This window comes from Melanotaenia boesemani, chromosome 8, assembly GCF_017639745.1.
Source record: "Melanotaenia boesemani isolate fMelBoe1 chromosome 8, fMelBoe1.pri, whole genome shotgun sequence".
NCBI classification, from domain to species: Eukaryota; Metazoa; Chordata; class Actinopteri; order Atheriniformes; family Melanotaeniidae; genus Melanotaenia; species Melanotaenia boesemani.
This window is the reverse complement of record NC_055689.1, coordinates 33,285,982-33,313,904: the sequence shown is the minus strand read 5'-3', so window position 1 is coordinate 33,313,904 and position 27,923 is coordinate 33,285,982. Positions and strand designations below refer to the sequence as shown.

General features: G+C 39.2%; 1 protein-coding gene across 1 annotated transcript; it reads right to left on the bottom strand.

Moving 5' to 3' along the window:
* Positions 1-364: 364 nt before the first annotated feature.
* cldn15la (claudin 15-like a) lies at positions 365-7,187 on the bottom strand. The gene is made up of 5 exons (XM_041993573.1): positions 6,834-7,187; positions 4,219-4,383; positions 2,518-2,599; positions 940-1,053; positions 365-785 (listed from the first exon to the last, which is right to left on the bottom strand). The coding sequence occupies exons 1-5, from the start codon at positions 7,048-7,050 to the stop codon at positions 704-706; spliced, it is 660 nt and encodes a 219-aa protein (XP_041849507.1). The 5' UTR covers positions 7,051-7,187; the 3' UTR covers positions 365-703.
* Positions 7,188-27,923: the final 20,736 nt, after the last annotated feature.

Here is a 27,923-nt window from a genome sequence, read left to right as displayed (position 1 = left end):
TTGTGCCACCTTTTTCACTATGGTGTCTCTAAATGGACAAACAACTGTGTGTGTGAAGCTTTAAAGCTTTAGAACCAGCTTTGTTTGAAAAGGAGGCCACTGGAGCCACTCGCAGATGAAAACATGTTCATATCTGAAAGAAGTTTGGCCACTGATGACCACCATACATTTACAGCTGTACTTGGAATTTGAATTATTTTCTGTGCCCATCTTTACCTCTAGATATCAGTAATTCTTACACATTGTACCTTTAAGTAATTGAATTAAGATAATGACATAATGTGCATCTAAAATTAAAACAATAACATGGTTATGTCACTTTACTATACATAAAACACTCAACTTGTTGATTCGTTTAGTGTATAAACTTTATTCAGTTAAAAACAAAGTCCAGGTTCATTATAATCACCATCACTCATCAACAAATCTGCTTCTATTCAGGAACTCAGCAGCAAAGATTTCTGCTCAAAAACACTTCAAAACAAGTAAGAAACTGGTCAGAAAACAGCTGAACTTCATCACACATCAGGGTTGTGTTTACTGTGTTAGTAGAAAAATATATGAGACAGTGTGTTTGTCTGTGATGAGGACAGAGGGAGACGTTCAGCTCGTCCAATCACAGGACGGTTTTTCTTTTTTAAAACCCAATAACAACAAGCTGTGTATCTGTTTGTGTGTGTTTTTTTAACGCTTGTGTAGTTGTTTAGACGTAATTTCGGCCTGAATCTGGGTCGGACTTGGCTGTAGCAGTGTAGACCTTCTGTGGTGCGTTTCCATAGTAACCACTGTAAAACAAGAAGGACAAGGGAGTCAACACCACACATTTCAACATGTTTTTCTGTCCTAAAATCATCTCTATGTAAACACCAAAACAAAACACAGAGAACGTCTTTAAACGGTAAAACGAGATAAAACGGAGTCAGCGCTGCTTGCAGTTACCCTTTTTTGCCACCAGATGACGCCCTTTTGAAGGCTGTGCAGATTAGCCCCCCCCCCAAGATGGACAGAGCGGCTCCAGCCCAGCCAATGTAGAGGCCGGTGCCCAGCTCAAACCTGCAAACACACACTTCTGTTACCACAAAATCACATTTTACACATTTTCTGAGGAGAAAAATCTGTAAAAGCATAAAAATAAATCATTTAATAGTTCAAAATAAATAGAATAAACATCTTTATATATGATGACAAATGACAAAATCTAAGAAAACTTAATGCATTTAATGTTGCTTATGTAATTATTTATGTGTATTTGTTTAATTTTTCAATAAATATGTGCACTTCTTAAATAATGATATAATTTTCTCCATATGTTATATTTTTATTTATTAACTTTATTTATTTATTCTTGTTGTGATTTTATATTTATTTTAGGCGTTGTAGATCTTGTATAAATGAAGGTTTGACAGCTAAATGTCGACATGGAGGCAAGACTCGGTTTAGGCATTTTGGGAGCCTGTAAATGCTCATTTTTGAAACCAGCTCATAAAGTAAAGTGTTTACATCCGAACGCTTATTTTCCAGGATGGTTGTACCACTGCCCCACATCCTCCTTAACCTGCACATACTAGTGATGTGCGGATCGATACTTACGGAACGATACTATAATACCAACTTTTTATGTTCTAAAATCGATTTTCATGTTGGAATATAGATATTTTACTGATTTGAGATAAAAAATTCAGTCTATCAAAAAACTGGAATACAGTGGAAAGTAACTTTAATATCAGATTATTCTCTAAATTATACCCAGCTGGCAGGAACTACTTTTTCTTCCGCCTATGTGAAATGGCCCAGCGCAGCAGTACATCTCTCTCTCACTCAGGCCGTAGCATCACGTGTGGAACTGAACAGCAACAGCGTGATGGATGATCATCAATCCCTCTCATTTGTTTAGACTGATGGTAACTAAATATTTTAATATTTAGCTGTTGACAGTTTCAGTTGTACTTGACCGCTTCCTTTACCAACGTGTCCATAACTCAAACACACAATCTTATACTCAACATAGTCTTTATATAAATGCTTCTTTATATATTTATAATATTTTGTTTAATTATCATTTACTGCTGAGTGTATCTCTTAATGTTTTTCCGTGGTGGTATTGATGGATTAATCCATTTACCTATTTATTTATCTGACTTGAGTGTTTTCTCTTAATAATTTAGAAAATCTATAAATGCTTCACAAAAGACACTGAATGCATCTCTAAAATGTTAAACATAGTTTTTTTGTAATGTACTTCAGGTGTTTTCTGATGGAATAAGTAGAACGTACGTTTACACCTGCTAGAATGGACTTGGAAATTCAAACTTCTGAAGAAGGAAGGATGTAAAAACATTCTGCCAACATTTAAATAATAATAAAAATAAAAAAAGATTAATAAATAACTGAGAAATGACTTCATGTAATTAGTCATTTTAATTAATGAGCGTAGCTCTCCGTTAACCTCTAACTTTATGACTTTATGACTGATATTTAGGATGAAGAAGCAGAATATAGTTTTGTGCCAGTACTCACCTTACTCCTCCATACAGAGGGTTGTTGAAGTCCTGGACTACTTGAAATCCGTACCAGGAACAAGCGATGATGCAGCACAAACCTGCAAACACATTTACTTCAGTTCTTATCTTAAACTGGTTTTATGTCCTGATTGTGCTGATGCCTCCATGTGGAAGATGCTCCCACACCATCTTGTGGACAGTGAATGCATCATGATAAATAGATAAATAAATAGATGTCAGATAAACTGTCCTCATGCCAGTTAGGTTTCCTTTACTTTTGTAGTTTGTTTAGAATCAGCAGTTTATTGTATTTTTATTGTTTTTATTATCCTGCTCCTGAAGTTACTCTGTTATTGTTAACTTTGCAGCTTCTTTATCTCTTTAACTTTAACTTTGCATTTCTCTTCACCTGATTTCTTCCTTATTACACCTCCAGTCATTTCATGTCTTTCTACTCAGGTTTGCAAATATTTGCATGAATTTGTATCTTTTTCTGGCCATTTTAATCCTTTTTTGTGCATTTCTGCCTTTTATTCAGCTTTAAAAAGTATTTTTGTGTTTTGTGTTATTGTAGATGTTTATGGCCTGTTTTATTTTTATTTTTATTTATTTATTTTCTCTTTTTGCAGTTCTCTTTAGTGGTTTAATATTTGGCTGCTCCTCTCTCATAATTGTCAGCGGTAGTTGTAATTTGAACCCGGGCCCCTGACTCACGGGGCCCGTGAGCTCTGGGCCTTAATATAACAACTCTGACATGCTTTCACTTTCCTGCTCTTGAATCATTCGGCTCTAAAACTCAACACTTCCTGCAGAGACGTTACAGATGTAGCAGCAGGCCTCTAGGGGGCTTCAGTAGCTGGACATTTATCCACAGGGCTGGAGATCAACCAGGAGGAAGTGGTTGGTGGCAGGTGTGGTTGCAGGTTGTGGCTCCATCTCACTGCCGGTGAGATGGAGCTTTTTTTTGTGTGTTCTTTGCACTGTTTTTATGATTTTAATTGATGGTTTTTTCATTTACCATTTAAATTGTGGGTCTGCCATAAGTTGTAATAAGAAGCTTACTGTTTTATGTGCTTTGTTTTTAGGGACAGCACTGGCTGCCATTTATTTTAGTTTTTATATGGTTTGGTTTTACGTTTTTTATTGTAGTATAGGTCGTTTAAGTTGTTTTTAGTTTTTAACCCTGTCTCCTCCTCTTTTCTAGTGCTGCTGGTGTGTCCTCCTTTCATTGGTGCCATCTAGATACTGGGAGTTCACTTAGACGGTGATTTGGTTTGTGGTTGCACGTAGTTTGTAGCATAGTGTGTTTATTTGGAATTAATTGGATTTACGTTTTATATGTAGTATAACCTCGGTTGCTTGGGTTCTCAGCCGTAGCACGACTCTGTCATACTGTCTTTCATTTCTGTATTTTTAAGCTTTTAGTTATATACAATAAATGGCATGTCTGACCCACACCCACCGTTGTTATTGAAGCCCCTATGTGTCTTTACACCCTCAAGGTTACACACAAAAAAAACCTTGAAGATTTGCAGCATTCTGTTCACCCTCTATTCACAAGCCGTAAATAAATAAAAACACTGAGGTTGGGTAGTGATTCACATTAGCAGAGTCTCTCTTCCAGAGCATTTTTTTTCTTTGCTACAATCTGCTTCCCAGCTGCAGCTTCATCTAAATCTGTCCAGATGATGTGGGGCGTCGTGTCTGCTCGACAGACCTGCCAGGAGGCCCAGGACTCCTCCCGTTCCGGCGATCTTGGCCTTGGATTGGTCGGTGGTGGAGCCGATCTTGATGCACTTGAGTCCGAGCAGAGAGATGAACATGCAGGCCAGACCGAGCAGCAGAGAGATGATCATCAGAGCGCGACACACCTGCACGTGAACTGCAAACAGGCAGAGAAGACGTCAGTAAACAAACACTGAACAACAATCTGTAAACAAAACAGACATTAAATCAGAACATGAACCTGCTGTCTAACATCAGTAATTAAAGTTATAATGAGTATAAAGACATTATAGCTGCACTTTTATATCGATGATAAAATATTCTAAAGTTCTTACAATTAACGAATATTCAACTTTTAAAAAATCTAATTCAGTAGATAAAAACAATTTATTCACACAATATTTTACTTCCATAGACATGGAAAGTGATTTTTCTTTTTTAATCTTATTTGGCTTTTTAATGTATTCTATGAAATATTTATAAAATATTTTGTCATGTTTATATAAAAAGCTGTATTTACTTTTCCTGTTTAAGTGAAACAAGCTTGGTAATTACAGTTGTTTATAGAAATGAAGTTTTTATAATTTATTATTCCGAGTGTTATTGGATGACTAACTAACATTCAATAAAGTGGATCATTTGCAAACATCTTATCATCACCTGCACATATACCAAAAAACAGGCTTTAAATAGGAGGCCACTACAGAGCATGAAAGAGTTAAATATCTTCATATAATTTATGATAGTTGGGTTTGAATATATATATATATATATATATATATATATATGCTGAAATTTAGAATGTTAGAAAATTGTAACCCCATAATTAAAGTTTTTAAGTTTGAGGAAAATTCAACACTTCAGGAGGCTGTAGGATGTTAAAACTAGACCAAACTGATATGATGTAACACGCTATCTGTTCCCAGCTAACAATCGCATTATAAATACTCTTTCTCTACATTTAAGCTTTAAAGTTTAAAAACTATTTATTTGGGAATTATTTCTGTCTGAAAACTGACTCAACGCTGATGTTTTTACAGTGAACACGTAGTTACACTCGCTTGTTAGCATGAAGAGGAAAACAGCTAGATAGAAATTTAAAAAAATAAATCTACCTTAATCTCACTGTTTAACATGTTTAAACGTCATTTTTACCAGCCCTGATGTTAAATAGCAGAAACAGTGAAGAATGTGAGGAATATTAGTTTTATAGCTGTTGAAGTAATTTATTAACAAAAATGACCTGAGGTTATAAAAACCTGCCGCACCTTTTTATGACCCTACTGAGTTTCAGGAGAGACGAGGAGTGAGCTGGCAAACACAAACCAGTCCCAGAATGTAACACCGTGCTGAAATCACCAGGTTTTCAACACTAACCACCTCAAGACAAAATAATATGATATTTTTTTACTTTAAAACTCATCCACAAGTCCAAATAAAAGTCAAACCGTTCCATTTGAGTATAACAGCCTCAAATATTTAGTTTTTATCTAGAAACTAAAAAAACAGGATCTTAATTTTAATCTTTTAATGAGGGAAAGAATAAAAAAGTCACAAATGAAAAATTTTTTTTAAAATGGTGAAATATTAAATTATGGTTAACATTTTTTTAATTGTAATGACAAAACTAAGCTTACTTACAGTTATGTATAGAATAGATGATTTTATCAGATTTACTTTTACTGATAATTTTTAATAAGATGCAGAATAATCATTGAAAACTGTAAAAAAATCTAAACCTAAATGTTCATCTCACCAAACATGGCCGAGAACTAAACAAAATCACCTGGACATTAAAATTACATTTAATCAATGTTTTTTTTTTTTTTTTTTTTTTTTTTAAGCACTTTGTGATTTTATCTTGAAAGGTGCTATATAAATACACATTTACTTACTTACTTACTTACTTTAAACCTTGTAAATAAACATCCAAGTCAAAGTAAAGTGAAGCAGAATTTGTTGCTTCTGTGTTTCTTTCATTTTACTTCCTGTAGAGGAGGAAGTTCAAAATGGTGGCTAAAAGATAACCTCACAATGGAGGGAAAAATTACTTAAAGAGAATTTTCTTAAATCAACTATGTGGTTTAAAGTTGTTTCATGGAAAAGAGTTTAACCACTGACTGATCTGAATCTAGTTTTAGGCGGGAAAATGGGGACTGTAACGTCCACCGACCTTTGACCCACCAGTTCAGCAGCTGTGCCACAAGGCAGACTGACCTGCTTTTTGGGAACAGTTCAGAGAACCACACAGAGACGTTTCACATTGTATTTATGAGAATAAAAAGTTCTGTGAAGCAACCGGCTCAGATCAAACCCTGCAGGTACGATTCAGTTCAGCAGCTTTATGAAGTTGGTCGTACAAGAAACTCGGCCTCACATCCTCATCTTAACCCAGAGTCCTTTGATCTGAGTTGTCATTATATATTTCAGACGTTAGCTAATTCAGTGTAGCTCAGCTAGCATGAAAAGCGTATTTATCATTTATTTTGGCAAATATCTAACAAAGATTTAAAAGTTGTCCTGAAGAAACAAATCTAGGGATTTTCTAAAATGTCTGTAAGCTTAGAGAGGGCGGTTTCAGGGATGGCGGTCATGATGTGGTCTTACCAGGGAGGGCGAGAAGAGATTCAAAGTCCCGACACTCGGCGATGCCGGCGCTGTTCTCGGCGCAGGTGTGCCACAAGTTCTCAAACTGCCTGTAAGAGATGATGACGCTGCCGGACACGGTGGAAATCTTCCAGTAGTCATTAGAAAGCGACGCTCCGGTGACCAGCCAGCCGATGATACACATGACAAACCCGGACGCCTCCACAGCCGTCGACATGGTTGCAAAGTTCCAGAAAACGACCCTCAAAAACAGCCTCTGAGGAGGATATCCAGTCACTGAACGTAGCCTGGAAGCAGCAGCGAAGCCCTCAGGAAGTCAAACAAGGAGGAATAACCAAGTCTTCTGAGGTGAAGTCAGACAAGGTGAAGGTGGAGGCTCTGATCTCTCGGCTGCAGGTTAGTCTTGATAATGGGATCTGTGGCTCAAACTGGAGGACTTTACACTTACCAGGGGCCATAAACCAGAGGGCCACTCCCTGTAGTTCCCCTCACTTCTGTAATGATTCAGATGATGATGATGATGATGGTGACAGAAAGTCCTCGGACACACCCCAGATATACTTGACAGCTTCTCTGAGGGAAGTTTCTGCTAACGTGACAGCATCTTGTTGCTTAGTGATGCTGTTAGAAAGTTAAAGGCAGGCTGTATTTATTGTGGTTTATAGCTCTTTAGCATGGTCTCTGTCATACCAGAAACAAATACTTATTTCTAAATATTTACTCGTTAGTCAAAATGAAATATAAAATCAGGTTCTCTTTCCACTGCAAGCTTGACAAACGTTTGTATAGTCAAAAGAAATACCGTATCCAGCTGTATGGGTGGAAAAACCTGATGTCCAATCATCTGTTTTCTTAGCTGCATCTGACCATGAGATTTGATTGAAGGCAACTGGAAAAATCCACCCTGAACGGGAAGCTTCTCCCTCAGAAATTTCTGTCAAATAACTCAGAGTTGCTTGATTTTTCTAATGACTTGAGCCAGTGATCAGAGGGACCTGGTAAATGTAAAAACTGTGACCACTGATGTCTTGTCTGAGGAGAATGGACAGACTGGTTGGAGATGACAGAAAGGCAACAGGAAGTCTAATAAGCACTGCTTCCAATCAAGGTCTGCAGAACAGCATCTCTGAGCACACAACACACCCAGCCTTGGAGAAACATTGATGGAGAAACATTGTTCAGTCTAATGAGTCTCCGTTTCAACTCCACATTTAGATGCTAGGCTCAGAAATTGGTGGAAACATCATGAAAACATGGATCAATGCTTCAGGCTGCTGGTGGTGTAATGATGTGGAGGATATTTTCTTGGCTTACTTTGGCCCCCTTAGTACCAACGTGGCCTGGTTTAACCACCACAGCCTACCTGAGTATTGTTATTGACCATGTCCATCCCTTTATGACCACAGTGGAGCATCTTCTGATGCTACTTCCAGCAGGATAATGCACCATGTCACAAAGCTCAGATCATCTCCACCTGCTTTCTAGAACATGACCATGATTTCACTGCACCAGACCTCACCTGCTGAACATTCTCAGGCCTCTGAAGTGCAGCGTCGATTCAAAGCATCACATGAATGTAAAACAGGTTTTATGAGCTGCATGAGTAATTACTCTGTTATTTAGCATGTTTTGTGTCTCTTGCCGTGATCATTAAACAACTTGTCATGCAAACAAATTTCCTACTTCTACAACTCAACTATTTAATTTTTCGTATTTTAATTTCACCAATGATGTTTTGCACATTACACGGTTCATACGGAGTTATCAGTCTAACGGTAACAGATTTACAAATGGATGAATCCATGTTTGAGGAGCTTAGAGTACCTGCAAATAAGTGATTGAAACATAAATGTATCAAACAATATGAACTCACGTAAAATAACTTTACACAAATACATGAAATATTGTACAAATATGAATAATCTGCACACGGATCAGATTTCACCCTCAGCCTGACAGATGGTCTCAGGTGTTTAAAAGCTTCCTTTCCATACAGATTGTTGGATGTTTGTAAATGCATGAACAGCACATATCAGCTTGCATATGCACGTGGAACTCATCACAGTTCCATAAAAGACATGCTGTGTTGAAGTGCTGGGTCATTTGGGCTTGAAGTGTTATTTCCCTTTATAGTTGTCCCACTGCAGGAAGGATGCTTGTAAAGCTGTACTTTTGCTCAAATTGCCTGATATTTGTGTGTGGATCCAAACATACATTCAAAAGTTCCCTAAACTACTAAAAAATCATTTACACGTTTATAAATTGTGCAATAGACATTTGTGGCCATTACGAAACTGTTTTTACCTCAAATATCTTTGTTTTTTTTTTAGGTTTTTAGCACATTGGCACCAGTGTAATGGTTGTGTGAACACATAGGAAGAGTCACGCTAAGTGGTGGGAGTTTAGTGATTCAGTGTTTGCTGATATTACAAAACTCTGCCACAGTTTGATTCAGGATCCGGTCATCAATATGAGATTATATATCATGCTGATTTAACACATTCACATCATTCATATTGAATCACAAAAAGCAACAATAATGTGAAATGTAAAATTCTGCCTCTATAAGCTCTAAACTGTATAGGGCCATGGTACATGTCAGACCTCCTGATGTATTATTAACCTTCCATGCAGCTTGCATCATTGGGTGCAGGCTTGCTTTCTCTTCCCAGAGTTGGGAACAAACATGAAGCTGCTTTTAGTTTTCATGAACCTTCTATTTGGAAAAGGCTCCCACAGACCTGCATGTCAGCTAAAATACTGACTTCTTTCAAATCACTTTTAAATCCTTTCTTTTCACTGTTGCATTTGACTGTTCTTCTAATTTTGTATTTAATTGTATTTTTTTCCTGCTTGGAGAAGCTGCTTTTATACACTCTGTACTCTCTTATGTTCTTATCTTTGCTCTAACATTGTTTCTTTGTGTGTATGTTTGCTTTGTTCTAAGCACTTTAGAACAAAGTTACTTTTCTCTAAAAAAAAAAGAGGCTATATAAATAAAGTTTGATTTGATGTGTTAAAGGCAATAAAAACAATTCCTTAAGATCATCTTGCAAGTGATCAATATCAAAGCAATTTTACTGAACAGTTGATCACTGAATGGATGGTTCTGGCTCTGAGTGACATAAAACATGGCTGAAGTCTGACAGGCTGGACGGTGGCATACACACCAACAAAAGAAAAGAGAGATTTAGATTTATTATTTCCCGGGAGATGTTTTGAATGGTTGCCTCGCTGATGGAGGAGGGTGTGGTTGGTGGTTACCATGGGGGTGCTGGAAATATTTCACTGATGTTAAACTGTTGCAAAATTGCATAAAATTAATCATATAAATTGAACACAGCTCAGGAACAATTAATAATTCTGCCACAGGAACACGTTTAGCTTTATGTTTGCTTAGATAGCTGAACAAGATCAGCTCGGTAGTCTCATCGGCCCGATTTGTCTGGCTCCATTGGCTCTCCGTCCACTCCAGAGTACACTTAAACTCTTAATGTCTGTATGTCCCCAGCAGGTCCCGAAGGTCATGTGACCAAAACCTGCTGGTTGAGTCATGTATGAGGCTGAAAACTAAAGATGACAGAGCCTTCTCACCAGGACTCTGGAGCTCTCTCCCCTTATAGGACCTGTAAAAACACATCTTTTTACAACTGCTTTTACCAAACTCATTTGTTGTGGTGTCTCTTTTTTTAGTTTTCTTCTGTACAACACTTTGGGATCAATATCTTGAAAGGTGCTATAGACATAAAATTTTCCTTCCTTTCTTACTTATCCAGCTGAACTCCATCAGGTGTGTTATACCTGCTGCAGACTCACCAGTTACCAGCAGAACAGCGGCAGAAACCAGCACAAATGGAGGATCTGGAGCAGAGACATAGACCAAGGCGTCACTGCTGCTGGACCTACGCGTGCGCTGTGACTGTAGCATGTCTCACCACCTTGTCCTTTGCATTATTCTTGCTGTGGCCAACAATCTACAGATGGTTCTACCCTGCACCGCTACCGGAAACAATGATCAAGAGGTATGTGCACCATCATGCACACCTGTGGAAAGACCATAACCCCTTGGAGCTACAGGACGTCAACCTCTGGTATGCGTATGCCAAAATGTTGGCCGACTTGAAGAACCAGACCGACTGCTATGTTTGCTCAGTCATACCAAAGTCATCCAGCCAACCTGACCTTTATGCACGAGCCATGACCTACTGTGATGCCATATGTTTTGCTTATCTCACAAGCAGAGGGTACAACCCGTACCGTTTCGGGGGATGTGACTGCCGCAAAACACAGTTTAACATCTCTCACCTCAATATCTTTGTGGCCCGCAGAGGCCGCCTTCCTCAGGGTGGTCCACCACCTGTCCAACAGGCATATCTACCTGCCCACGTGAACCTCTCGTGGTGTTACAACCAATCCATAGGGACAGTACCAGTTGGATCCATACCACCAGGCCAATGCGACAACATCGAGTCCAGCCCTAAAGACGAATGGTACAGCCTGGCACGAGGCGCCACGTTTCTTCTTGAGGGGGGCTGGTGGCTGTGTGGAAGAAAGGTCTATGCAGCTCTGCCGTTCAACTGGACAGGTGTCTGCGCACCTGTGCATCTGTCCGATCACACCATTCTGGTGAGTCTGCAACACATCGAAACCACACATTCCAGGAAGAAAAGAGCTTTAAGCCCCATCATTCCACCCACCTTCGCTCCACATGACGACAAACTGGGGACTGATGTACCTGAAGAACACAAGCACTGGACTGTTGGGGGAAAAGTGACCCTAGCTTTGTTTCCCTGGACCGGTGTTGGTAAGAACATTCTCCGTTTAGAAACGATTGACTACAGGTTTAAAACGTTTGTGAACTTTTCCATCGCTATCAACGAAGGGCAGAATATAGAGATTGATGCACTCAGGATGATGGTCATGCAGAACCGGATAGTCTTGGACATGCTCACTGCTGCTCAAGGAGGCGTTTGCGTGATGATAAATACCACCTGCTGTACCTATATTCCTGATGAAGTTAATGGAGATGTGGCGCAGGCAATGGCTGGCCTGCGGAATCTCAGGGACAGTATGGCTGCAGATCGTGTGCCACCCCCTGAGTGGGGTTTCTGGTCATGGCTTACTAGTGGACCATGGTGGACTGTGATATTAAGGGTGTGTGCTCCATTCCTATCAGTATTGATTCTGTTTTGCATTCTGATTTCTTGTGTGATTCCATGTCTTAAATCCATGATTTCTCGAGCAATTTCACATGCTTATGCGCAACAACTTACGTTGTCACGGGAGTATGCTCCACTCCCAGTTGATGCTACAGACATAGGTCTGTAATGTTCACTGTTATGATGCCTGTATTGAAAATGTGAAGACAAGTGATACAGTCTGATGCTTTGAAAAGTGGACTTCGTTTTATATTTGCATTTCTTCACATATTTTTGATTTATGTTTTGATTTATGTTTGGTTTATGCTTGGAATTGATAACTTTAAATGTCAAACAGGAGGTAAATGTTAGAGTAAGCAAAGTTGACAATTTAAAGTTAACAGTTTAAACTTTCTCCCTTAAGGATGGGTAATGATTTGCGGTCTCACCCACCCTGCAGAGGACAGGATGTGGTGGTCACAGCTCTGTGTGATAAGGGTCATAAAGTGTTGTATGCTGATGTGCTTCCCTGTTTGAAGTTTGCGAGAACTTTGCTTGCTCTTCTGAAGTGTGATAGCTGCTCAATAAAAAGGGTGCACTGGGGTTGAGACTTCGGAGTTGACACCAGACACTCTCTGAGTGCTGAACCACCGTCTCTCCCCATCGCGATGAAGCTGACTTCACTCTGAGTTCTTTGTGTCTTATTCTATGATGGAAAAATACCCATCAGCGGCTTTGGATGGTACAGATGGGAGGAAAATTAAAAATTTCTGCTTCTTAATCGAGCTCTGAACTTCTAAATTTGTAGAAGTGACCACAGGGTTTCTGAGCTAACTGAGGAATGAGTTAGATTCAACAGGAATTCTTTTGTTTCCCGGTACTGATCAATAGAAAGAATTGATGACATCGACTCTCCCTTTCTCACATTTTCCCCAGTGGATGATTAAATAAAGATTTAGTAGTAAAGTATCAATAATATAGTTTGCATTTTGTGCAAGATAATGTGCATAAGATTATTTGTAAACACAAGTAAGTTAAACTGGTTAAAACTGTTCATGTGACGGAGCTTAAACAGAAACTGAAACTGGACGAAGCTGCAGAAATTGTTGCTTTGAAAGTGAGTTAAGGTCCCCTAAACACCTGCTGAACATCAGACTTATCAGTCCCATTCTTCATTTGTTCTGAGTCAAATAAATAAAGAAGAAATAAAGAACATGAAGAGGAACTGAAACTGCAGCACAAGTTCATTTTTCAGGTATTTCCTCTGTATAATCAGCTGTTAAAGACTGTGAGAAGAGAAAGGGAAAGAAGTGTCCATATACAAACAAAAAGCTCTGGTTCCACCTCCTTATGATGAATAAAAGACATGTAATAATGTCCGCTGCCTCTCCTCATCCATGATGTAATCTCTTTCCTCTATCTGTGAAGGGAACTCGCTGTCCTAGACTGCAAATTAATCACCACAAATAATAATAACCTGCTACTGGGACATGTAGATGTATTTATTATGAGATGAAATATCTGTGACAGGGGTGTGTGTGTGTGTGTGTGTGTGTGTGTGTGTGTGTGCTGGTTTAAACAGAAATATAAAGAAACAGAAAGGTTGGTTAGCTGTCTGAGTGGTTGTGTGTTTTATGGTTTTATGTTTGGTGAGATAATATTTGTTCAGGATGAGAGTCCAAAGTCTGACACATTACACAAACACACACTAACGTACAACCTGCTGCTTCCTCCATCTGCGCAAGGATGTCTCTGAAACTGGTGATCCGACTGGTTTCCGCACAGCAGAGGAAATAAAAACCTTTGGGTTGTAAAGAAAAATCTTTTAACTTTTCGTTGAACTTTTCAGAGAATGTTGGACGATGTATTGTAGAATAACCTGGTGCTATCACACACTTTAAAGATACAGTGTGCAAGAATTACTACCATCTAGGGGTAAAGATAGGTATTGCACAGTTGTGGATGTATGGTGGTTGTCAGTGGCCAACATTCTCCCAGACATAAAGATGTTTTGTATCTGTGAGTGGATCCAGTGGCCTCAGGTGCAACAATGACTGTTCTACAGGTCATTACTTCACCACTGTGTACGTGTGTACTGTCTTCTTATATGGTCCTTTTAAGGTGTTACTTATCCCAAAACGGTGCTCTAGCTTTTATCAAACAAAGTCGGTACTGCAGTTTTAACCCATTAAGGCCCGACCCATGAAAAAATGGTAAGAAAAGTCCAATTTTTTAAAATATGAGGTCTTTATTTGACCCTTTAACAAACTGTGACAAAAAAATTAACATTTGTAGGGGGGGGGGGGGGGGGGGGGGGGGGGGGGGGTCTACCATTTATTACCATGTGATACATTAAAAATATTATAATGTGGTTTTCTGCTTCAGGGTATCTATTAGGGGAAAGAAGACGAGAATCAGATTGTGTTCAGCAGGATTTTGAGCAAAGTTTATACCATAAATTAAAGCTAAATATCTCAGAAACTGTATGTGACAAATATGTCACGTCGGGCTCTTATGGGTTAAAGTTTCACACACAGAGTTGTTTGTCCATTCAGAGACACCGTAGTAAAAATGTTGGCACAAATATGGCAGTGGACCCACAGCTAGTACAAATAAATTATTCATTCTAAGAGAATAAAAACACAAGTTATTTTAGTAAAGTGATAAGATACCAAAAGAAACACAGTTTTAAATGATAGTTTACACTGATCTTTGGTTTTGTTACACACTGTAGCTTTAATGGAAACCACATGTTCCCTGAAAAAAGGCTCTACATAAACCTAATCCATTATTCTTCTTCTTATTATTCACATAGACAGGTCATGTGCAGTTGTTTTTATGGCCACTGGAAGTCATGTATGCTCCTCATGTAATCACAGACCATAATTCCCTGGATATACATGGTCTTCAGTTTTTTAGATGGTAACAGTCTAAAAGGAGTAAAATATGTTGATGTTATAAGAGTAAATTAAAGGTTGGTAAACATATTAGAGTTAAAGCAGGTACAATATTATCAGCTCTCTTTCTGAGGTGGAGATGAAGAAACCTCTGACTGAACATGTGCTGCTATTTAATCACTTCGTTGCATAGAGGGTGTGCCGTGTTTAGCAGCCTGTTCAGTCACCAGAACAGAACTAGAACTTCTGGATCAGATGGTTCTGTTCTGTAAATCCCAGATGTTGCTGCCCCAGCAGGTGCTGCAAAGCTGATTGGTCTTTCCACAACAGCCTGATAGAAGAAATGCGACATCTTGGTTCAGATACTAAATGATTTTAGCTTCCTTAAGGAGTAGGATATACTTGCTGTGGATGCAAGCGTACACGTCAATGTTCCACTATGTTTGTGTAAATACTGTAGATGCTTCAAGACGACGGCACTGCAACGTGAAGGAAGAATCATAAAGATGCAGGTAGCCGCAGACAAGGTCCATCAGTCATAACTATCCGCCACTGTGGCCTCTAGCTTTTAAGTAAATATTTCAAATCGCGCACGTGACACCTTACCTCTTGTCAGCGTGAGTGGGCTACGTGCCAAACAAACGCTAGTTAAAGCGTGGCAGCCATGATACGTGGCCACATTGCTAACAGCAAGAGGCAGAGTCCGCTCTGCCTCTTCCTGGTGTTGTACTGCCAGATCAGTCTGTGGTCCAGCTGAACTCCCAGAACCACCTCAGCTCCCAGGAAGGACAAAAATTAGGCTCATTTCAGGTCCTCCTAAGATCCACAGTTATCTCCATTATCTGATCCAGTTGAAGATGAGGTGGTTGTTTTCTCACCATGCCACAAAGCGTTCATTTTGTTTTTATAGAAAACCATTAATCATCATTCAGAGCAGAGAATTTTAATTTTAAATCAGGAAAAACAAACCTTCTACCTGCAGCGAAAGAGAAACCAACAAAGCATCAGAGGAGTTTACATCTGCTGTGTTGCTGCAGATCTTTCAATGCGATGGCTGTTTGTCCTTTTCAAACATCGTCTCTGCAGCTTTAACTTTGTCTCAGACGAGGAAAGAACTCAGCAGACAAAAGGAATCTAAACAAGAAACAGAATAGGTATAGATTTATTTTAAGTTAGATTATTACCTGTATTACATGTATTACATGTATCCGTCTGTTAGCAACATAGCTCAAAAAGTTATGAACAGATTTAAAGGAAATTTTCCTGAAATCTAAGAAATGTAATAAAGAACAAGTGATTAGATTTTGGGGGTGATCCGGATCACCGTCTGGATCCAGGAATCTTTTAAAGGATTCTTTACTATGGTGAGATAGGGATAATTTAGCCATTAGAGCTTCTAATTAAAAATAATGCCCAAAATCATTGGCAAAAAAAATGACAATGGCTTGGCGGAGGTATGTGCTCTCTGAGTGCTTCTAGTTTGACACGGATTTATTTCTTTTACAGTAGCCAAGATGAATGAACTAAATGAGTTACTGTGTTCAGTTTAAATATGCTGTCCAACCTGTTTAGAAATCTGAGATAATGTGTCACAAACAGCTGCGGCAAGAATAAAGATTTGTTTTTGATGTCAGCTTCTGAAATGTGAGATCCTGATAGAAATGAAAATGAATCTGACATCAGGATACTGTCAGCTTCATTTTAAACAGGTTTCCGACCTCTTATTGTGAATGTGGTCAACCAAGACCTGGATAAAATTAGAAACACATAACTTTTGTCCATGTTTCTGCCTCTAAGGTCAGAATTTCTTAGGAAAGGGTCTCCGCTCTGCAGGCCTTTGGCAGACGTTAAACACAGTTGACAGCTGAGGCCCGGAGGGAACAAACAACCAGTCCGACTGGTCCTGCAGCTCTGAATCAGCATCCGGGCGCACCACATTTTCTAAAGCAGATCCTCACATGGTTTCTAACGCTGACAAACATAAATCACTTTTAATCAGTTTGGGACTGCAGACACAGAAGCACTGAAGATGGGTTAAACTGACGCCTCTAAACTTTACAAGGAAATCTGATCATTTCAGTGGTGGATTTAGGGCTTGTATTCGACTCCTGAGCTGAGTGACAGATCCAGGTGTAAGCTCAGTTCCGGACAGACTGGAATTATTGTGGAGTAATCTGCTGGGATTAGGTGGTGATGGAGCGGACATGACCAGTGTTCTTCCTCCTTTTGTCTGGGAAAGTGTGTGGTGATGACACTGAGATGCACTTTGAGGCTGCTGATGATGGGGATCCTGCTGGACTTCATAGATGGTGAGCTGAAACAAACACAAGCTGCCTCAGAGTGTTGCTGTGCTGAATGAGATGCAGCACATCAGCGTGTGATTGCTATAATCGGGTCTACGGAGTTGATCATGTGACGAATCTTTACTAACTTGATAGTACCTGACTACATGGTTTTTAGATTTGGAGTCATGTACGTGGTGATTCTAGTACTGCAAAACTAAGTTGGGACTTTGGAGCTCAAAGCAAGTCCTCCAGTCAAAACAATGAAATAGGTCATTTGTTTAAAGCCTTCATGTGATGCATAGGGGTGTTTTTTTTATTACTTTTTTTTATTATTTAGTACTCATGAGTCTTCTGCAGCATCTGGCTGCATTTAAATGATGGAAACAACAAAGCTGAGAGAAGAATTTGTAAAATGAAAGTATCTGTAACCTTATGTTGTAATGTTTTTAGGCCTGTATTCAACTCGTTTGTTCGCTGTTTACGTGTTAATTTTAAAGTTTGATTTAAATAATAACAAATAGTAACTATGTTGCTTTTGAAACTGCATAGAAATAAGGCTTTTATGAAAACTCAGAAAAAATACTTATCAACACGCACAGCATTCATGATGGCAGACTAGACTACGTAGAAGCTGAATCTTTAAAAAGAGTTGAACCTCCAAGCCCTTTCATTTTATTTAATTTCATAAAAAAAAGTTTCTAGGACCACTGTGCTGCAAGTTTTATATCTTTCCTGCCTCAAATTAATGGGTCATTACTAGGGGTGTAACAGTCCATGTATCTGTATTTGGATTTTTCCGTACGTAACGTTCGTTTCGGAACAGATGTGTACCGAGTTCCCACATGGAACAGTAACTGCCTTGCAGTATGCTAGCGGATGTTATGGATAGCGACAGTTTTAAGTAGAGCACAGAGCTTGAAGACCCTCCTCCATGGTTAAAATCTCCTGTTTGGGAGCACTTGGAAGTATGTAAAAGTAAAAAAAATCAAGTGGACAAGACAAAAGTAGTATGCTGGAGATCTCCCTGTAGCCCCGCCCCTTCACATGTAGATGGAAGCGTGTTCTCGCTAAAAACACGTTCTGGATGAACTGCGCTCGAACCACAAAATCCCTACGGAAAGCATGAAGGCCTTTTTTTTCTACAGTGTTTAAATAGTTTCTATTTTAAACAGCCAATAGAGAGGACACGTCTCTATTTATGCCATATTTTTTTATTGATTTAAGAATTTTTTATTGGATAATTTAATTTTGATTTTGGTTTTTAGTTTAATTTCAAATGTCCTTAAACATGTTCCTGTTTACACCAAAGTTAAACAGTTTATGTTTTGTATTTGTTCTCTTATTGTACCAGAACCGTGACCATAAAACTAAGGTATGTACTGAACCATGATTTTAGTGTACCGTTACACTCGTAGTCACTACAGGAAAATGGAGAACTGGAAAACAACTGGTTCTGTTCAGTGTGAATCAGGTGTGATGGAGTAGGGAACATCACAAACCTGCAGGACAATGGCCCTTGAGGACTGGAACTGGACATCCTTGACCTGAACAGCTGCTGATTAACCTCTACCACGCCACCATGGTGGTGGTATTCTACTGTGGTGGTATTCTACTGTGGTCCAGTTTCACTATGACATACAGAAAGACCCAGCAGCAGGTAGAAAAAGCAGCACAGTGGATCATACGAGCTCCTCTTTAATGCTTGAGGGCATCCACTCAACCCGTCTGCAGAGACGTGCATGAGCCATTTTCAAAGACCGAACCTACTCTGGTTATTTCCTGTTCTCCCCTCAGGCAGACTGAGAACCAGCAAAGCACACAAACAGATTGAGTAAAGGTTTCTTCCCTCCGGGGTGGACTGCCTGCAGAACATTAACCACTGAGCTCTGGAAAACTGGGCCTTAATGATGTGCAATACAAAATTATTATTAAATTGTCCAACAAAACTTTGTTTTGCTGTTCTCTCACTTCAACGACAAAAGATAATCTGAATCTACGGCGGTCTGTGAGGAGCTGGGCATCGAGCACGCCCAGCTCTTCATTCAGCAGTGAGGTGACGTTTTACAGGACCAACATTTCCCTTTTTCAGATGTTTTTGAGGACACTGTGTGACTGAGTCAGCTGGTTTCCTCATCTGATGTCTCATCTGAATGAACTAAATCTTGATTGACAGGAAAACATTATTACAATGTTGAAAATGGAGTTGCTCAGCATAAAGGTGGGGCTGTCTTCACATTTCTTGCTCTAGAGAGTTTTCTGACTGAACATAGTCTGACTCTACTGAAGTCAGGTTTAACATTGTTGCACATCTTCCTCACGTGATGATGCTCACAGAAAACAACAGCATGAGAAACCTGTTTAACACCCACAACATGCCAACAAAGGAAAGTTTGAGCAATCTTATAATGAAACATTAAAAGGTGCTTTCAGAGCTAGGTTGTTACTAGAGCAGCTCAGCGTATATCTGCACTTTATCCTACACGTAACAACAAATTTCATCAAGGCTTTGCTTCACTTGCTGTAATATGTTTGAAACCCAGAAGCAGGACGAACTGATAGTCAGTCAGAGACTGAAGCTAACGTCGACTGATCCAGATATCAGATGAAGCAGGTGCATCCTTTCCATCAGGCTCATAGAGCCGCTTTACTGTAGAAATAAAACAATAAACATGGTGGAAAAAAAGGAAGTTAACATTTAGTTAGATTAGATTAGATTAGACTTTATTATCTCACAGTGGAGAAATTCACTTGTTACAGCAGCTCTTGTTATAGAATAAAGTGCAGAAAGACAGAATAAGGTGAACATGCATCACAGCAAGAAGGTGCAATATAAATTATTTACAAGAAAAAGTCTAAGAATAGCATCACTATCATAAGGCCACTAAGCAATCAGGTCATGTCTTTACAACTTAGGATGGAATTACAGGAGAGCTGAGGAGAGCTTGGCTCCCCTAAAGAAAATAATTCAAGAGGGAGCCCTAAATATATTCCACTTTCAGGTTACATTTAATTTTTCCATACGGTTCCTCATGTTTATTACAAAGTAGAAATGCACAGATACCACATTTTTTCAAACCGAGTACAAGTACTTGCATTTGAGTACTTGCCAATACTGAGTACCTGATATGTGTACTAATGAATCCCATTACAGTTAACTGGTAAGAAGGGTGGACCAGGATATCAGATGGGATGGTTAATTGTGTGATATACCAGGTGGGTCATCATACAGCATTCTCTACATGTAAGCCTGGAAAACTGTCAGAATCCTCATAAATAAGGAGGATAAAGTGGTTTTTAGTGGATTCATTTTACTGCTGCAACAAAACACCTACATGGCCATAATATGCATCTCGCTGAGATAATACCAAATTGTCATGCATCATAACTTTGCTGTTTATGCATTACTTGTCTGATTTTATCAGCTGCATGCAGTAGTAGCAGAATGTCTTTGGCAGTAAACACATTTGCAACCATGCACTAACATATATGCTAGTGCACGTGACTTGTGACGTTCCGGTACGGACGATAAAAAGAACCTGAGTGTAATTTGAACCCTTTTTATGACCAGTTTTACCTCTGTTGACCCTGTGACCTTCCATCCAGTCATTAGCCCCTACAGATGCTCTGCAGCACCGGTTCTTAGACACGTGTAGCTGTAGACGTTATTTTGTACGAGTGTTTTATTCCTGTTATATCTGCTTACGTCAAGGATATGTTTACATATATATGTGTTTACATATCCACTCTCTTTATTTGCATACATATCCTGTTTGACTGAATAGTAATTGACTGGGTTTTAATTGAATTTTATTCTTAAAACTTCAGTCCAACTTCAAGCGCTTGAATTATGTACTTTAAATTAAGCACTTTATTCAACATTTACTCCGACCGGTTTGCACTTTACTTTTTATGTCTGTACGTCTGTTATTATGTACATATTTTCTGTGACCTGCCAAGGGACAACATATGTAAACTAGCATTATTTAGGTTGTAAATATTTATGCTTATTAATGTGCAATTTGTTCTTTTTTTAAATAAATAATAATATGTAAACAAATAAATAAACATCACGTTTGATGCTTTGAAGCTTTGTCCATCCTTTAAAATCCGTCTGAGGAGCAAACAGAGGAAGAGGCTCAGGTCTGTGTGGGATCCAAAGTGGGACACATTTAACTCGTTTTATCCTGAGACTCATAAATCATGCTCTCATGCTCCGGTTTTCAGGTAATCAATGATCTCCCTGTGTCTGCAGATATCTGGACCCTGCCGGCTCCTCGCAAAGTTCTCATGGACTCCGTCAACATGAGGCACATACTGAGGTGGCCCCCCCCTGCTGGCTGCATGCAACACTACAGTTCTGTACTCAGTCCAGTACCAAGGGTGAGTTCTACACAAGTCTATCACTGCACCGCTGATTATTTTAGATTTATGTACTTCTTTTTAGAGTCTGCTACTCCAAACAAATGTCCATTAATCTCTGAGAAATGTGTCGTTTTCTCCTGATTAAAAAAATATCAAAGCTGCTTTAAGGATAATTTCTAACTTTATAAGTCTTAGTTATTCAGACTGAGTCTAAAATAAAATAAAATTAACAGAAACGTGAAGGTGAGAAAACATTCAGAGTGATTAATTAAGTAACTGCTGCTAATTTAGATGCAACAGAAGAAAATCTGTATTTCCTAACATTTCCACAGCTTTCAGTTCCCAGATGAACTCTGTCGTCTCAGCACAACCTACACAAAATCTCCATTTTCTACCATCTTCCATCATTTATCAATCAATCTGATTTTATGTGTACAGAACTGTTCATACATATGTGGATGTAGCACTAAATGCTTTTTAAAGTGAATACAATAAATAAATAATTCCATCCTGTTGCGCCCCAACTATTATTATTATTATTGTTATAAATAATAATAATAATAATAATAATAATAATAATAATAATAATAATAATAATAATAATAATAATAATAATTGACATCCTGAATAAAAATTATATTTACAGACTGTTTCTGGAAGTGAAACTGTCCTCATCAGAATGTTAATGAACATCTCAGCTGCTTCCAGAGGGACGTGATCACATTATCGGATCAGCTGGAAACCATCTTTGTATAATGAGGACTGGGATGTTTGGCATGTTTTATCACACTTCCAGTGGAGCTTCCAGTAGTCGTCATTTACCACACAAATCCTGCATTAACAGGAAAGGTCTGGAAATCTGCTTCTTTTTTTCAGTCTGTAGGTAAGTTTCTGTTGTCTCTAAAACAAAGGAAAGCGTTACTGTCGGCTATTCCTTCACTGTACAGAGGAACATGGTGATCTGCAGGCCACCATGTTTTACTGAGGATAGGAAACTCATGAAGAGAACTAAGCCCTTGTTCACCATCACATTGGCATCACATTACAACTAGTAATTGTTCAGAATTGAGGCTTCTTATCTGAGCATTGGGGCACATCTAGCAGACTGATGACACGCCTGTTGTGTGAACTCTGACAGGGCTCCGTGGTGGTGCCTCCCCTGCAAAATTCTACTTGTTACGGTCCTCTGCCACATGGGGCAGTGTTTTAAAAATTACAACAACTTGAAATGCAGGCACCTCTTTATTATTGTTTTTCCCCGATGTGAAGTTGTCAGCTATGCTACTGATCCCTGACAGACAGTGTTGTTAGAGGCGATGCTGGAGACAAGGTTGTGTATCAATACTTTATGATCTTCTTGTTCTTTCTTTTCCTCTGTTTTTGCACTTGTACTGGGAAGAAGCCAGTCAGCTGGGATGACTTCTCTTCATAGTTAGGTTTTGTGTAGGCGTGTACGTCTGTCTGTCTGCATTTAGAGTATTAAGTGTGGTAACACAAATCAAAAGGGCTGTCAGAAGATTCACTGAGGCTGTTTGGTTGATGGGAGTGTTTATCTCTGTGCAGTAGCTCGTGATAAATGCCACCTAACAGGTCGGCTGTACATGTCAGCACCTCAAGGCTGAAACATTTTGTACTCAGAGTCTGATTTTCAGGAGCAAGAAACAGAAATGTGATGAGAAAATCCCACGATGACTTGTGGTGTGTGGTATGCAGGCCTTCAGCTGTACCTGAGCCGTGTTTCCATCTACCTGCAGAACGTGATCGCCTCCTTCAGGCTGTAAATAACGTCACCGTGACAACTTTCTGGCACATAAACAATCAGCACAAGTACAGAGAAGATAAAGGAGAATTGTGACTGTACCTGAAAGGCAAGAGACACATAAAACACATTTTACTCAGACAGCTCGAGTTGATGGATAAAATCTTTATCGGGGTTTGTATTTCATCACTCGTTGTGCATGCAGGAGTTATTTAATCATTTAAATACTGGAGTGAATGCTGAACAATATATTTTTTTTCAACCGGAGATACAGGTGGTAGTGATGGTAGGTAGTGATCAATGCTACCGCAGCAGAAGGGGCAGAAAGCATGAAGCAAACAGCAAAGGAGGCAGCATGTTGCTTAAATAAAGTAGTAGTTTATTACTTCCAGCAGGATAATGCACCATGTCACAAAGCTCAGATCATCTCCAGCTGCTTTCTAGAACATGACTATGAGTTCACTGAACTCCAACGGCCTCCACAGCCACCAGATCTCAGTCCAGTAGAGCAGCTGTGGGATGTGGTGGAACGGGAGATTCTCATCATGGATGAGCAGCAACATGAATCCATATGAAGCAAAACCTCTGAGGAGCCTTTCTGAATCTATGACACCAAGAAGATCCAAATCAGTTTTTAATTTTAAATTATTGTGGGTATTGTTTTCCTTTTTTATTTCATGTTAGTGGTATTTATTGGTGATTTTACTGGAAAGTCATGTTTGTTGAATGTGAGTAGATTTTATTGCTTAATATTGTAATGTCTCGAGGACCCGTCTGTATAGAAAGTTTCCCTTCAGGGACAATACAATTACTTGAACTTGGTGACTGGATGTCCTCTGTGCTGACAAACTTCACATTTATTCTACTGTCTGTCCTGTAGTCCAGTCCAAAATGTCTTAGCTATAAATGTGTGGTTATTCATGGTACACATGCAGATATTGTAACTAAGGTACATTCAGACCTCATACTCTGCTGGGGTAGACTTGGAGATTCACTTTCAACAAGTAATTTCTGTGTGTTTCTGCTGCTTTATGAAATGTAAAACTTTAGTATTAAAGAGAGAGAGAGCGTATCAAACAGACATTCTGGTGTGTGCAAATGGTTCATCATCCATCAGCAGTCCCACAGCATTAACAGACTAATCTTCTTAACAGGGCTAAAGGAAAGTAGATATATAAGGAAGTAGGTCTGCGTTTTGGCCCCGCCTCCAGATAAACATCTCTGTCTGACGTCTTCTTTCTGTGTTTTGCAGAGAGTTCGAGCTGCTGATGAGGAGAGGCAGCTGGATGGATGCTGCAGAGTGCCAGAAGATCCCTGTAACTCACTGTGACCTGACCTTTGATCTGGGATCCGACTCTGACTACAACCTGCAGGTCCGGGCCCAGTGCGGCTCACAGCTCTCAGCCTGGACCAAACTCAGCCCTCCCTTCAACAGGAGAGACAGTAAGACTACACGTCCTCATCCTCACTGATCCGTAAAGACGTGTGTGGACATCTGTCGTCAGCTGACACATGAGGGGTCAAAGTTCATGACACGATGACGATTCCTGTCTTTGTATTATGGGAGAAATGTTGTGTTTCTGTGAGAAAGGAAAGAATTAACAGTGTGAATTTGATCTGCAGCAGTCCTGATGATACCTGAGATGAAGGTGACGACGGCCGGCGACGCCCTCCAGGTGTCGATCGGTGGACTTCCTCTGAGCGCCACCGCCAGCGTGACGCTGTGGAAGAAGGATGATGAGCTGCAGGTCGCCTCTTTTCTTTATTTGCTCTTTCTTTCCTCCTTTGTTTTATCTTTCTAAATCTGACTTTTTTTCTGTTTATTTCTTATTATTATTTCTGGCTTTTTCTTTGTTGTTATTTAGTTGTTATTGTTGTGTAACAACAATGTTGTGTGTGCACTTTGTGCTGCTCTTATGTATAAAAGGGCTATATAATAAAAATTTGATTGATCGATTGATTGATTGATTGATTGATTGATTGATTGATTGATTGATTGATTGATTGATTGATTGATTGATTGATTGATTGATATCTTCTCTCCATCAGTAAGTTTGTAGGACATAATAATTCTGCTTCAATCTGAAATTTCTGTCTCTGTCGTCTTGCAGGTTATCATGTACGAGATGCCGGCTGAGCAGGAGATGCTGCATGTCGCCGCCCTGCAGGAGGGAGCCGTGTACTGCGTCAGTGCTCAGATCGTCCTGCATTCAGGGCGCCGGAGCAGCAGCACCGACCCCCACTGTGTGGCCATCGCAGGTACAGGCTGGACGCAAACTTCTGATGATGTGATTTCCAGGACAGAATCACTGTATTTTATTTCAGTGCTGCCTGATGGATCACTGATCACACAAATCTGATGCCCTGTTCCTTGAGCTTAGAGACTGAAGATTGATTAAAGCTTCAAAGTCTTCACATAAATTAATGAATATTTTTTATGAAACTACACCACAAGTTGTAGAAATTTCTTTGCGTCTACTGAGCATCGTCTGAGAGACTCTGCCTCGTTGCGGTGCTCTTTTTATACCCAGTCATGTTACTGACTGGTTAATAAATAACCTGATTAGCTGCAACATGTTCCTGCAGTTTTTGCAGCCTTTTGTTGCTCCTGTTCCAACTATTTAAAGATGTGTTGCTCCATTAAGTTCAAAATAAGTTGAAATAATATTCATGAACTAATAAAATGTCTCACTTTCAACATAAATATTAGTTTATGATGTTCACAAATCACTGCATTCAGTTATATCATATATGTTTTAGGCATGTTTTAGTTCTCCCAACTCTTTTAGGAGTTTGATTCATTATTTTAATAATGAATAATAAGGAATTCCTAATAAATGCTTGAGTAATAAGTAGTAATCTGCAACACAAGTTGTCTTTATAAATCCGTGGACCAACAGCTCTGAGTCTCAGTTCGATCTGAAATACCTGAACAAACGAAAAGAGGAAACAGGTCTGACTTTTCTCCGCAGGGCCACATGTTGCAGCTTGGAAGATGCCCACCACTGTGATCCTGACCGCCATCGTCATGTTGGGTTTCCTGTTTGCTTTGTTCTGGTCCCTGGTCCACTGTAATCCGGAGTCCAGCAAAACATTTTTCCATAAAAACCCGCTGCCACAGTCGCTGGTCAGTCTTGTCTCTTACACAAACATTAACACTGCAACAATGATGAGGTCAGGGTCAGAGGATCAGGTTGTTTTCATGTTAGAAGAATCATCAGTGGAGCTGTAGCACCCTCTGCTGGCCATCTTTGGTATTTATGTTTTTACTTTAACTGGGACAAAACTTTGTGGAAATGAGGCGTTTCATGTGTTTATACCGACATGGACAATTCTGTTTGTTAAATCTAAGATCCTAAAAACATTTCTAATTGCAGTCTGACAAGAATCAGGTTGTTGACTTGAAGAAAGAGCATCATTCAGCCACTGAATGAGGTCTTTGCTTCCCATCTGTTTTTCTACAGAAAGGTATCGGGGACATCCCGCTCTTGAGGCTCGTTCAGGAGGGGGAGCAGCCTTGTGAGGTGCTGAGCATCATCACCGAATCAAAAGCATCAGAAACTGAAAGTACATTTACAACAAGTCTGCTTGTGCTTCATTCAAGTCCTGGTGAAAAAAATGGGACAAAAAGCTAAAAATCTGAGTAAAAGAACATGAAAACACTGGGGGACATTTCTCTGGTCCACTTGTGTCCTGCTAACCTGAGCTGGCAGCCCAAAGGAGGTGAAACAAGAGGCTGACTCTGCGGACATCTTTGTTTCTGCTCAATGAGTTGTGTCCATCAGGAAGGACGGAGGAGACAGCATGGTCATATTAGAGACAAGCAATCAACAGAAGAAGGAGGTTGTGTCTATTTCCTGTTTCTACAAGCTGTGAACATTCAGAGCATGAGAAAGAAGGAGAGCTCCAACAACGTGAGCGAAGTATTCCTGGATTACAGATAAATAATGTGCAGACAGCAGTGTGTGTGTTGCTTCTTTCTGGTCAAAATGGAGCTGATTTGATTGATTTTCTGTCCTTTGGGGGATGTAAACTTTAAGATTCACTCTGAGGCTCTCAGTGTGATGAAAAGAGAAGGATTTCCTTTAGTGATATGAAGCAAGTACAAGTTTAAAAACTCTTTAAATGTCAGCGTAGCATGTTATTATAATGCATTTGTACAACACACAACTAACTGATGGGGACAGACTTTAACAGTTAATGTTGCAGCAGATTTGGTTATTTTAGTTTAAAAGCTTTAAATGAAATTGTTAAAAGATGTTTCATTCCTCTATTCAGCCATTAAATTATTCATTTATTTTTAAAAACAAACTATTTTCATTTATACTTTTTAACGTACATCCAGTCACAGCTGATTCATTTGAAACAGGAACAGTTTGACCTCGTGCCTCTTTAGAAATGTGGCTGTTTGTTGTACAGCTGATAAAAACTGTAAAAAAAAAAAACTATATATGCAAAGCCTGCAAATTTTCAGTGCTTTGATTATTAATTGGAAAAAGGTTTTATAAATATGTGATATTTAATGGTTCTTAATGAAAACGTTGACAAAGTTAGTTTATTTCCTTGTTTTGTTAGAAAAAAACACTAAAATAGGGTTTTTTACAATGTACCCAATTCAATTAAATACTTTATTTCAGACACAATATACA